The sequence below is a fragment of the Antechinus flavipes genome, chromosome 3 (genome assembly GCF_016432865.1).
Source record: "Antechinus flavipes isolate AdamAnt ecotype Samford, QLD, Australia chromosome 3, AdamAnt_v2, whole genome shotgun sequence".
NCBI classification, from domain to species: Eukaryota; Metazoa; Chordata; class Mammalia; order Dasyuromorphia; family Dasyuridae; genus Antechinus; species Antechinus flavipes.
In genome coordinates this window covers 554591919-554606118 of record NC_067400.1, presented here as the reverse complement: position 1 = coordinate 554606118, position 14200 = coordinate 554591919, and the positions used below count along the sequence as shown (strand labels likewise).

The 14200-nt window shown below is 32.6% G+C and overlaps 1 protein-coding gene across 1 annotated transcript; it reads left to right on the top strand.

Annotated features, from left to right (window-relative positions):
* The first annotated feature begins 5820 nt into the window (after positions 1-5820).
* On the top strand, positions 5821-6774 carry LOC127558095 (olfactory receptor 51F2-like). The gene has a single exon (XM_051991319.1). It carries the CDS (start codon positions 5821-5823, stop codon positions 6772-6774), a length of 954 nt encoding a protein of 317 aa, XP_051847279.1.
* The last annotated feature ends 7426 nt before the right edge of the window (positions 6775-14200 follow it).

Sequence of the window (14200 nt, the reverse complement as noted above, 5' to 3'; positions counted from 1 at the left end):
GACCAATGTTATTCATGTTATCCAATTCCTGAGAGAGAACTAATGGAATCATGAGGAATGAGACAATTTTTTTTAATGGATATGGTCAATGCAGAAAAGTGTTTTGATCAATTATATATATTTTTGGATTTTTCTTTTCTCTTCCCAATGTGGGAGAGAGAGTTAGGAGGAAGAAAAAAATGAGTTTGTTTAATAATAATAATTGTTGCCTTAGAAATTAATGGATTCTTCATGAAAATTTATCATTCAGAGACTGGATAAGCATTTATGAAGAATTTGATAAGATTCATTGATGGGCTCTAAAGTATAATTGAACTCTGAGGTTTTATGGCCCTAAATAGTGTTTATTACCCACCCCACCTCCAAATTGAATATGATGGGGACAATCTGCCCTAAAGAGCTAAAAAGTATTTGACCTTTGTGCCTAATCATTCCTATCTCCAGATAGAGGAAAACAGAAAATTTCCTTTTTCTTGAGTCAGCAGGGAAATGCTCTCAAGAGATACAGATTTAATAGGGAACAAATGCACAAAGCTCTCTCTTTGGAATAGCTTGTGCTGGTGTTCAAAAGACTGTGGCAACCAAGGGCTCCTTATAAAGACACTCAAGTGAGGGAAACAGTGGGATTTCCCCAAAAATTCCTACTTCATGCTGACAGACCAATCAGCTTTTCTTTCCTATGCTAGGAACTTTATCAAGAGATAACATTTAGGTTCAGTATTTACTTTTTCATCTGATCAGATATTTAAATTGAAAAGAGGAAATTTAGATTAGTCAATTTATAAGAAATTTTTAAGCTTCTTTATAAATATTTTTCAGTGGATTCTTCAACTTCCCAGAATAAAAGGTAAGTGTTCATTCAGTGAGAACTCTACTCATTTTTTGTGATGCCCTATCAGATCTCCCATCCTGATTTCAAATTCTGATTTTGCACTGCCTATGTGGTACATCTCAGATGTCCCTTCCACTGAGTAACTATATTTTTGCCTTAGTATCTGCAATGCCTAATACCAAACTAGCACATATTGATTTCTAATAAATTCTTATTGATTTTATTGAATCAAATTAAAATACTGAGTCAGAAGAAATCTCAGGGGCCATCTAAACCTCTATTCATATAGGAATCTTTTAAAAATACTGTGTAGAAGAACTCCTCCAAACTATGTACAATATTTTCTAACAGAAGAAGTACATTAATGCATCCCTTTCTACTTATGGATAATTTTCATTCATAGGACATTTTCCCCCCAGACATCAAGCCTAAGATTTATTCTGAAAATTCTGTTTATTACCTTTTTCTGAATGACATAATTCAGGTCCAACCTACTTCTATGTAAGTCTTTCATGTATTTTCCACTATTCTCCCTTATTCCTTCATCCCATTCTCATTTGTTGTGTACCTGATGCCATTCACAATCTCAACTGCTATCTTCTCAAAACTCTCCAGTTAATCAATGTGCTTAACTTGTAACATTCATATATAAAAGTAAAAGTTTGGATGAGTCTTACTAGAGTAGATTACAGAGGTACTGTCACTTCTTTATTCCAGGAAGTGATTTTCCCAAAAGATATAAATTAGAAGTTATGGGAAGGCAATATTTTGGTTTTGCATGTTAAAATAACAATAATTACAACAATAATAGATATTTATGTAACATTGTCTACAGGAGTCTGAAATGAGTGGCATAAGGTAACAGAAAAAGAACTTCTTAAAAAATGAAGTTGATCAAATATGGAATGAAATACCTCATGTAATAGTGACTTTATAGTAATGTGAATTTTTCAAGTAAAGTTTGGATGGTCAATTGTGAGAGACAATTTAAGAGAGTCAAATTTTTGAAAAAATTTCGCTAGATAATATATGAGGTTTCTTACAAAACTCAGGTCCAATAATTTTATGACTCTGGACTCTCAAAGATCATTTGTCAAGGATCAACATATATCAGATGAACAATGGCATAATATATCAGTTAATATCAAAAGAAGCAATTATCCTATCCCACTTTCAAAGTCAATTACATATATACACACATAGATGTAATCCATGATTTAAAAAACAAAACAGCAATTTGTTTCTCTTTAAGTTTACAGTGAATATTGAATATTGAATAGTCTTTTAATGTAATTACTGTTTATAATCTCATAGCATCATGAAATATCAGAGATAAGATGGAACTTCAACACAATCTGGTCTAATATTCTTCAAATACACAGTTACTCTATAGATATATGTATTTTTATTTGAACAATTCAAAAGTTCCATGTTCAAATTAGGGTTGCCATCAAAAGAATTTTCCTAAAATAGCTGGTATAGTGGGAAGGTTCCAAGGACTTGGAGAAATTTGAGTTCAAATAATTTATTTAATACTAACTGGTCATGTATTAATGAGCATATCATTTGAGGGGGCAGAACAGTTGGGGTTAAATGACTTGCTCAGGAACACACAGCTAAGTGTTATGTGTCTGAGGTCAGGTTTTAACTAAGAGCCTCCTGACTCCAGGAGGAGTCCACTGTTTCATCTAGCTTTCCCTAAGGCATATCATTTAAATTCATCAAACCTGAATTACCTCATCTTTCAAATGAAAGTTCCTTTTTTATGATATTAGTTTGATGATATATGTAAAGTTCATTTCAAACAGTAAATTCTTATATATATATATATATACATATACACACACACACACACACACACACACACACACACACACACATATATATATATATATATATTTTTTTTTACCCAGCCTTTGCTTTCAATAACATAGGAAACTCCCATCAGTGAACTACCTCTACAGTGTAAATATATATCTGCTGTGAATCTAAGAGTCTTGGAGAAGTGCCCAGGACCTTAAAGATTAAATGATATATTTAGCGTCAGGGAACTAGGAGATGTCAGAACTAGGACTTGAATGTGATTTTTTTCCTATAAGTTCTTCTTTCTATTTACTACTTCACATTTTACTAAATGACTATGAGCAAGTCATTTAATTTCTCAGCTCTAAATAACTATCTAAAATTCAATGGCGCAGAATAGTTGCAGTTTTATGATTATATCAAAGCTGTCAAGTTTGATAAACTTTCTGGATATAATCTTGTACAAGCACCAAAAATATGATAAATAAGGTGAGAACTGAAGGCTAATATCAGCAATTAGGGTCAAAATCAAGTCATAATTAGGAGGTAGCAGAACTGTCTTTTCTTGGTTGGCCCCTAAACTAACTCTGAAAGTAATTCCTTAAGGGTAGTCATTTCCATATGTAATTATTAGTATTTTTAAAATAAAGGTTCGATTTTCAAGAGAATGCTTTCCAAAATGGACATTTATTACAATTATATTATAGAACTTTCTTATGAAATAACTTTTTGTTTCATAGTCATACCTCATATATTGAAACCTCAAAAGTCCCTTGAGACATGATATTAAAGATTAAGAACACTGTTTCTATAAAGGTAGATCAGAAAAGAGACAAAGTGTGTGTGTGTGTGCGTGTGTGTGTGTGTGTGTGCGTGTGTGTGTGTGTGAAAGAGAGAGAGAGAGAGAGAGAGAGAGAGAGAGAGAGAGAGAGAGAGAGAGAGAGAGAAAGAGAGAGAGAGAGAAGCAGAGAAAGACAAGAGAGAGACAGAGGCAGAGAAAGAGACAGACACTTAGCAGATGAAGAATATTGGCAACAGGCTAAGCTTGGTTGATGTCATATGACTAAAGGATACCATTTGTCTAAGAATGGACAAGTTGCATAACTTCTCTGTGACTCCAGGAAACTCTTAAGGACTATAAACTACAAGCAACTTGCTGATTTCCACTAAGTTTCCAAACTGGTTGTCTGGAAGTTCTCTACAAAAGAAGAGATGAGGGGAAGAAAGAACAGAAGAGGATAGGAGAAAGGTAGAAAGAATCTGCCATATAACTAGAAGAAACTTTGTGGTAAGAACTCAGGTTCCGGTCTTTACTTATCTCAACATACAAGTGATCCGGGACTAAACATTTAAGCTCGTTGAGCCTCAGTTTAACTGCACAACTTGATTGTAATACTGTTCCAGTTCACCTCAGACAGATGTTCTGAGCATCAAACAAAATGATAGTGTAAACTCTATTGCTATAATTGATTATTCTGACTCAGGTATATTGCCATGTCTTATTTGAAATACTGGTTAGAAAGCTAAAAGTAAATTTTCAAATTTACTTGGCTACCTTCTTCTATAGTATTCAATGTCTAAAATTCAAACAAAGGTCTAGGAGGCATGTGTTACTGAGAGAAATGAATTCTCTTCTACTTCTGAGGCACTTGACATTGAAATTCATTTCCTACTGATACATCCTCTACCAGCAGCCCTTTATTTCAGGGCCTCTTAATATTTACCAAAGTATTTTAACACTGATTTTCTGACTAGGGTGGTAGGGAACTAATACAATATTATAAAGTGATAATCATGATAATAATGATGATGATTATGATAGTGATAATGATGAAAACATAATGCTATTTATATGATAATTTAGATTTACAAAGTATATGGCTTATATCTTTTCATTTACTCCCGTTAACAAAACTTTGAAATAGTCATAAAATAACTACATTTTTCCACATTTCACAGGTAAACTGAAATTCCTAGAGGTGAAATACTTTCTTCAGTGTAAATAATCTACTTATTCCAAGTCTAGTCAGTCAATAAGCTTTTACAAAGCAATTACTATGTGTAATGCATTGTCCAAAGAACTAGGGATAGAAAAAAGAAAAAATATTGTCTCTTCCTCTGAATAAACTCATATCTTAATAGGAGAAACAATGCATAAACAAATATGTAAATAGAAATATATTCAGATTAAATGGAATTACATTTTCCCTCAGAAACCACTATTAGCGATTAGGATTGGGAGAGAAGTCTTGTAGATCATGAAATTTGAGATAATTCATAATTTAATTCTTAAAAGAAGCCAAAGAAGCAAGGCAGGTGGGTATGAAGAGGGAGAACATTTCAGACGACAGGAACAATCAATCAAAAGACATGGAGATGGGAGTGAAGTGCTCTTTCCACCTGCAATACTGCTGAAGAACTATTACTTTTTATTAACTAACAGCAAACCATTCTGTGAAGGCTACTCCTCTGGTGCACTGCCCCTAGTAAGCACATGCTTGGATGGACAAGAATACTTCATAGTATTCTTTGGTTAATAATCTATATCCCATTGAAGAGAGTTGTCCTCCTAATTAGACATCCCAGAAAGTTTCTGTACTGAATCATATCATCCCTTCTCTCCCGCAAAGTGAGCAAATGTCCTTTTTATGAAATTTGTTGTCATTCACTTGTGCCTAACTTTTCTTGTTTCCTTGGATTTTTGCTTTGTTTTTTGATTTTGTGGTGGGGTTTTTTGTTGTTGTTCATTTGTTTTTATTTTGGTTTGATATGGTGAATTTTTTGGTCAAAGAACTGTCATTTCCTTCTCCAGCTTATTTTACAGATAAGGAAGTGAGTTCAACAAGGTTAAGTAACTTGCCCAGGATCACACACTACTGAGGATCTGAAGCTTAATTTGAACTCAGATCTTACTAACACTAGGTTTGACACTCTATACTCTTGCCACTTCACTGCTTGTATCAAATACCTAGAAAGAGAAAATGAAGAGTTCATATTGCTTATAATTTATATTTACTGAGCTTCTACCTATTATGTGCAAAGAATTACACACATTATGGGGACTATTGAAGAAAAATAAAATAGCCCTTGAATTTAGGAAGTTTATGCTCCAGTTGTAATGTACTGACTTTACTGTTTCAGGATGCCAATTCTCTCATAAGAAAATTTTGCCTCTTCACTCCATCATGTCAGTTCTCTTTAACAACACTTCACCAACATCTCTGACTTTCTTTCTGACTGGTGTTCCTGGGCTAGAAGCTGCTCATACCTGGATCTCCATTCCCTTTTGTTGTCTCTACATAGTAGCCCTTTCTGGTAATGGTATGATTTTGTTTGTGATTGTTACTGAGCCAAGCCTCCATGAGCCAATGTACTATTTCCTTTCTATGCTCTCTTCCACTGACTTGGGATTGTGTATTTCCACCTTATTTACTGTGTTGGGAATATTCTGGTTCAATGCCAGAGAAATCAGTTTTAATGCCTGTTTGGCTCAGATGTTTTTTATTCATCTCTTCACATTCATGGAGTCTTCAGTACTCTTGGCCATGGCCTTTGATCGCTTTGTGGCCATCTCTAACCCACTGAGGTATGCCACCATTCTCACACACTCAAGAATAACCCAGATCGGGGCAGCAATTGTTATCAGAGGTACAGTCATCCTGATACCCCTTGTCTTGCTTCTCAAACGCCTCTCTTTCTGCCGGAGTCTTGTTCTTCACCATTCTTATTGTTTTCATCCTGATGTTATGAAACTCTCATGTTCAGATACCAAAGTCAACAGTGCATTTGGTCTCACTGCAATAATTTCTACTGCTGGAGTGGATTCAGTCTTCATCCTCCTCTCCTATATTCTAATCATCTGCTCTATCCTCAGCATTGCATCACCAAAGGAACGAAAAAAAGCCTTCAGTACTTGTATCTCCCATGTAACTGCTGTAGCTATCTTCTATATTCCTCTGATCAGCCTGTCTTTTGTCCATAGATTTGGAAAACGAGCCCCTCCTTATGTCCCCACCCTCATTGCCAATATTTACCTGCTTATTCCCCCTGCAATGAACCCCATCATTTATAGTGTAAAGACCAAACAAATCCGAAAAGCTATTCTCAAAGCCTTTCATCCCAAGGGAATCCTGATCTGACATTTGCTGTTTCCTTAAAGTTTTGAGATAGAAAAGTATTCTTCACTGACATTAGGATTTTTCATGATAGAATTATAGAATCTTAGAAACAGAAAGAATCTTAGAGGTCATAAAATCAGTTTGTTCATATCTAATAAAAAGACATTCTTTTTTGCATCATCTCTTAAAGATGCTAATCTACTCTTTGAACTCCTTCAGTTACAGATATGTTACTGCCTCTCCAGATAATCCACTTCAATTTCAGATAAGTTTTTTTTTTCTTCTTCAAGAAATAACTCCTCTGAAAGGGACCCACATGTGCAAAAATGTTTGTAGCAGCCCTTTTTGTAGTGGCAAGAAACTGGAAACTGAATGAATGCCCATCAATTGGAGAATGGCTGAATAAGTTCAGGCATATATGAAATATTATTGTTCTATAAGAAACCATCAGCAAGATGATTTCAGAGAAGCCTGGAGAGACTTACACGAACTGATCCTAAGTGAAATGAGCAGAACCAGAAAATCATCGTACACAGCAACAACAAGATTATATAATGAGCAATTCTGATGGACATGGCTCTCTTCAACAATGGGGTGATTCAGATCAGTTCCAATGATCTTGTGATGAAGAGAGCCATCTATACCCAGAGAGAAAATTGTGGGAACTGAGTGTGGATCATAACATAGCATTTTCACTCTTTTTGTTGTTGTTTGCTTGCATTTTATTTTCTTTCTCAATTATTTTCCTTTTTGACCTGATTTTTCTTGGACAGCAGGATAATTTTTTATTAAAGCTTTTTATTTTCAAAACACATGCATGGATAATTTTTCAACATTAACCCTTGCAAAACCTTGCATTCCAATTTTTCTCCTCCTTCCTCCCACCCACTCTCCTAGATGGCAAATAATCCAATATATGTTGAGCATGGCAAAAATATATGTTAAATCCAATATGTGTTTACATATTTATACAATTATCTGCAGCAAGATAATTGTATAATTATGTTGGATTTAACATATATTTTTAACATGTTTTAAAAAAAGAGATGACTCCTCTGCAATTCCTCCCCAATTTGTCTGAATTCTCATCTCTACCACAAGAAAGACAGTCTTTGAGTTCTATCTCAGTTTAATACAACATCCCAATTAATTTAATTGCTCCTGGAGCTGTGGCTCTCTCCTGATGTAGATGGAAATGTTTCTCATGTTATTTTCAACAAAAATGCAATGGTTCCAGATATCTATGAATCTTCAAATATAAATAAATCATTTCAGTGAAAACCATTACTGAATTTCAGTTCTTGGCTCAATCTGATGTTTACCAAAGATTCCCATCCAGTTCTGAATTCCATATTTCAAGAGCTACTGATTTCTTCACTATAAAATAATTTTTTATGCTCTACATTGATTTTCACACTTATAAATATATATATACATATATTTTCATATATATGTATATATTGCTGAGGCTAGGAAATTTTAAGTATCTGAGATCAAATTTGAACTCAGATCCTCCTATCTTCAGACTGGTGCTCTATCCACTGTGCCACCTAGCTGCCCCAGTTGTAAAAATATTAAGATATTATAAAATTAACCTTAAAGTGCTATATAAATGCTAGCTATTATTTTAATATAGTAGATTTCTTACTGATTCTTTTCAAAACTTGATAATTTAAAAATATTTTGCATCCAAATGTAATTATTCTATAGTGTTTTAGGTATCTGATACCTAGAATCCTACAACCACAAAAAGTGAAAGGGATTTTAAGGGTGACCTAGTAGATCCTCCTATTTCAAAAAGGATTCTCTATATAATATCCCTTAATTAAGGTAATATGGAACAGGGTGAAAATGGGGAGCAATGGTTTAAGTATTATAAGTTGAGTATATGCCAACATTGTCATGGGGCAATGAAAGAAGAAAATATAACTATAAAATATAAGTTTCATTAAAAGATATTCTGTGACAGAAAGGAAAAAAAGGGAAGAAAAAGACTTTTATGTGCTAAAATATTCATAGCAGAACTTTTTAATAAATGAAAGAGAGGATTATATGCCTATTATTTGGGGAATGACTAAACAAATTGTGAAAAATGAGTGTAATGATGATATGAAGACTTCAAATAAGATTGGCACAATTTATAGTAATTGATTCAAGATGAAGTATTCAAAATTATATATACAAAAACAAAAATGATATACATAAAAAGAAAAAGATATACATAAGGGGGGGAAAGAGTCTGCACATTATGATTATAATGATTAAATTTTCACTTAATGAAGACATGAAAAAAAAGGAACCAATTTACCTTTTTTTAAAAAGGTGGCACACTAATGGATGGGTAACATTATATATATTGTGAGACTTGGATGATATCATGATTTCCTCTTCTGAATTCCTTCCTGTCTCCCTCTCTCTGTTTTATTCTTTTTTGGGGGCTGACTCTTTTGGTAAAGGATTAGGGTGGAATATATTTGTAAATGACATATAAATATAAAATATAGCAAGTTTTTAAAAATTGTATTTATACAAAAGTATCTAAAAGTAATATATTTATTTAGAATCTATTTCTTCATAAAATTTCACTTGAAAACTAGATATGACTTCTAAGGGATTTTGTACAAGGGACACTTATTCTGGATTGTGTGGGCTTAATGGTCTCTGACGTCTTTTTTATTTCTGAAATTCTTAATTTTCTGTGATAGTCTGCAGATCTTTAATCGGGCTGTTTCTTTCCTAAAAATCTATTAAAAGTCACAATTCAGTAAAGTCTCAGGCTAGATTCAAACTCATAAAAATGAATCTTCCTGATTCCAAGCCAGCACCCTACCCAATGTGCCACCCAACTCTAAGAAAGTCATTTGCACTACAAAGGTGGCTTCATATTTAGAGCTATTCCTTTCCATATTTTAAAACATTTTGCTACAGAGCTGATATGCTAGAAGTCATTAACAGATTTTCTAAATTAAATTGTGAATAGTCTTTTTTTAAATCAAAAGTTAATGCAACTTTTCTGGTATGGTATATTGCATGTGACAGAGTTTAAATTGTGATCATTGAATCAAATTAAATAAAATGGAATAGAATAGAATATCTATACTGGCTTACAAAGACTATAAAGAAGCATGAGACAAATATATGAACTGATGCAAGAAGTCTGCACAAGCTTGAGGAGGCAGCACTATTGAATCACAAATGAAAGAAACTCTCATTATCTTGGCAAAACTTTGCCTGAATATTACTATCTCTCTATGGTATTTGAGTCAAATGGTTGTCTAGTGGCTTATCCAACTAGAATATTTTCAAAAAAAAGAATCATCCAATATATTCCACTTTTGGGGTAATTCTAATTGTTATTAATTGCATACAAAAATGCAGAAGAGGACAAAGACAAATGGACCATATTTGTAACATGATTTATGTATATGTTTATATATACATATACATATGTCTGTTTATATATACCTATGAATATGCATATAAACAGATATATGAATATATATGTCCCAGTAGTCCTAGTGCTATTTTAAGCTTTTAAAATTTAAAAGTATACCTAGATTTTTCACCATGTTATATACACATAGATATGTATATATTTGTATGTGTGTATATATATACACACATATACATATGAATATGTATGTGAACAAATATATGAATATATAATGTGTTCTTGAAGTCTCAGTCCTATTTTAGACTTTTAATATTTAAAACTACATTTATACTTTTCACCATGTTATATACATATATATGTATATATTTGTATGTATATATATATATATATTTGTATTTAGATGTGAACAAGAATATGTAAATATTCCTACAATGCAAATTTCTTTAAAATAAAATGGTACACCACAGGGCATATTCTTATATAAAACATCTTATAATATATATATATATATATATATATATATATATATATATAATATATATATATATATATATATATGTCTACATACACATATATATTTATTAATGATTATATTCAAAATAAAAATAAAAATTATTTTAAAATTAAATTCTTTCTTTTCAACAAAAATAGATTTTTAAAAGAAAGTCAACCAGTATTTATAAAATACCTACTATGTGCCAGGTGCTGTACTAAACCCTGGGAGTTAGTATCAAAGTTGGATTGGTGGGGATAAGAGAAAGTTTAGTGCTGATGGTGTTGCTTAAGTTGACTTAACAAAACAAAACAAGGATTCTAAGAGGGAAAAAGGAGGAAGTAGAACTTTTCTGGTTTGTGGGAAATCTAGTGGAAGGACACTGAGAGGTAAGATTAACCATACCATATAAACAACAAAAAACAGGCCAGTAAGATTACAGAGAATTGTGGAGGAGTATAATCTCTAAGAAAGTAAAAAGGGACCTTTGAAATGAACAGAATTCTCAGGATTTGCTTACTTGTTGAATTTATGTTTCAAATTTCCTTCTCTCACATCTACAAGGATGGAGGCCTGGAATATCAATCACTGCAGGTAAGACAGAAAAGATTCATAATTAGTTTAATTTATGAACACTCACAGAATAAAGAAATACAGAAAATAGAACAAAGCTTTCCCTACAGAATAAATTATGAGGTTTTAAAGAGCTACTAAGGCACAATTGCACAGAGAATTCCCTTAGTATTAAAGCATCCCCTGGGAAAATAACTCCAGCCAGGCTGGCTCATGGATCTTTATAAATGCTCACCATTCTGGCAATCCAATGGGATTTCCATCCCCATTTTTGTGCCCACCACTCTGTGAAGAAGTGTCCCTCTTATCTCCCCTCCTACTGGATGATCAGGGTAAGTACACTAGAGTGCCAAGACCTAAAAAACCTAGATTAACATTGGAAGATTGAACATACTTGCCAACATTAAAAAATCTTGAAGTTAGATATGACATGAAGATTTTTTTATAAGAAAATTTTAAATCAACCAATGTTTTAATTGTATTAAAGAAGGTTAGGAGAAGAAACAAAAGACTATGCAAGAAACACTGAATCTAATATCAGAAGAGTTGAATTCACATGCGACTCTGCTACTTACTAACTTACTTTGGACAAATTTAACTTCTCTATGCCTTTGCTTCTTCACCTATTAAATCAGGCATTGCAATTAGAATTCAATTAGAAAAAAAATAATATTATCCCCTTCTAAATCTGTGGATCTCCTCTTTTAACTCCTTGAAAAGGAAGAGAGTTTCATTTGTCGGTTATGGTTTCCAAGGGTTCTCTTAGAGTCAAATGATAAACTACATACTCTCCCATGTTATTTGATTCTACATTTAAAGAAAATATCAAAAGATTAGAGGGTAGACTTTGGTTAAATAGAATGGTGAATAGTCTATTATTAACAATTTTCTGATATATAAATGACCTTCCTTATGAAGAGAAAAGGGAAGAAAAAGTTAACATTTAATATGTGCTAGATAATGTGTTAATCACTTTTTATATATGTTAAGCTGGTTTATTAAAAATATACCACTGTTATATAATGTCAAAATTCAGAAACAAGTGTATTTTTTAATATAGAAAATTTGGAAATGCATTCAATTGGACTGGAATTTGATGAAATTGTTATGTTACATATTTTATATTTCATTAAATGTTCATACTTTGCTTACATTGATGTTGCTTTCTTTTAAAATATATTTTAATAATATTTTATTTTTCCAAATACATGAAAAGATAGTTTTCAGCATTCATCTTTGCAAAATCTCGTGTTTCAAATTTATCTTCCTCTCTCCCCACTCCCCGGCTCCTAGACTGAAAGCAATCCCCTATGGGTTAAACATGTGCAAATTTAAACACATTACCATATTCATCATGATATGCAAGAAACAGCAGCTCAAAAGGAGAAAAACGTAAGAAAAAAATCTAACAAGAAAAAATGTGAAAATACTGTGCTTTGATCAACATTCAGTTTCCATGGTTCTTTCTCTGGATGTGATTAACATTTTCCATCACAAGTCTATTGGAATTGCCTTGAATCACCTCAATGTTGAAAAAAGTCAAGTCCATCAGATTTGCTCATCACATAATGTTATTATTACTGTGTAAAATGTTCTCTTGGCTCTGCTCACTTCATTGTGTTAATTACTTTTACAAAAAATATCTCTGATTCTCACAACAAACTAGGAAGATAGGTAGTATTATTATCTCTATTTCAGAGTTGAGGAAAAGTGAGGTACACATAAGTTAAGTGCCTTGACCACAGTCATAGAGTCTGTAAATATTCTAGGCCTGGTTTGAACTCAGATCTCCCTGATTCTAGGCTAAAATTTCTATACATGTTACTATAGAATTGTCCAAAGCTGTTATTCATTTCTTTTATAGGCTTAAAAGATTATATGAAATTGCCACATGTTCAGATGAATAAATTGAAGCCCAGAAAAAGGAAGGATCTTGCCCAATGTCTCACAATGCAGACATTAAGCATACAGAATTCTAAATTAGGTTTTCTGGGGATTTGAGTGATCTTTTCACAAGATAACCAAATATCACAGAATCTTAGAGTTGGGAGGAAGTTTAAATCTGTATTTGAAGAGCAATCACTTTCTAAGTGGTCAATTCCCATGAAATGGTCATCCAGATTCTGTTTGAAGGTCTCTGTTAAAAAGAGAGATTCATTCTCTCTTTCAAGGCATTCCATTTTTGGACACCTCTAACTGTTAGAAAGTTTTTCTTCATTTTTAAGGCAAAATTTCCTGTTTGCATTTTATTTTGATTTGCCCTCTAATAAGGGAGGAAAATAAATATAACTTCTTTCCTATATAGCAACTCTTCAAATATAAAAATCTATGAATAAGCTAGAAGGGCCCTCAAAATTTTAAATACCTTAAGGATCAAAACTGCATAAATTCTTATGCTTTTAATGCTTTTAATTTTTACAATGTCGTTGAAGAATAAGACATACATTTTCAGACAGCTTAATGTGGGAATTAATTTTTCTTAACTATACAAGAGATTTTTTGTTTTTGATTTTTTTTTGTTTTGTTATTTATAACTATTTTGCGAGTTATATTATTATTTTATTAATTATTACAAGAGTGTTTTTCCATTTTTTCAAGGGGAATAAAATGGGGGAGGAATAGATAAATACTTGTTCATTTTAAAATGAAAAATTAATAAATAAAAATGAGGAAACACTAGAGAAATTAAGTGACATTCAAAATTACATAGGAAGTGTAAAGGGCTGAAACTATTGAATCAATGCACTGAGGTCAGGACTGCTGAGCACTTGAGGCTAACTACTGATTGGACAATACTCTATGGGCATATGCTTGGAAAATGGTCCTTTCCATTATCCATACTGGCTCAATGATTGGTGTATAGAGGATTGTAGGAGGGACTAGGGGGTGGAGTAAAGCTAGCCAGGGATACACTCTCGGTGGTAGATGAGGGAGAAGACAGTGGCAGAGAATCTTCTTCCATCCTGTTCAATCCTGCATCTGGGCAC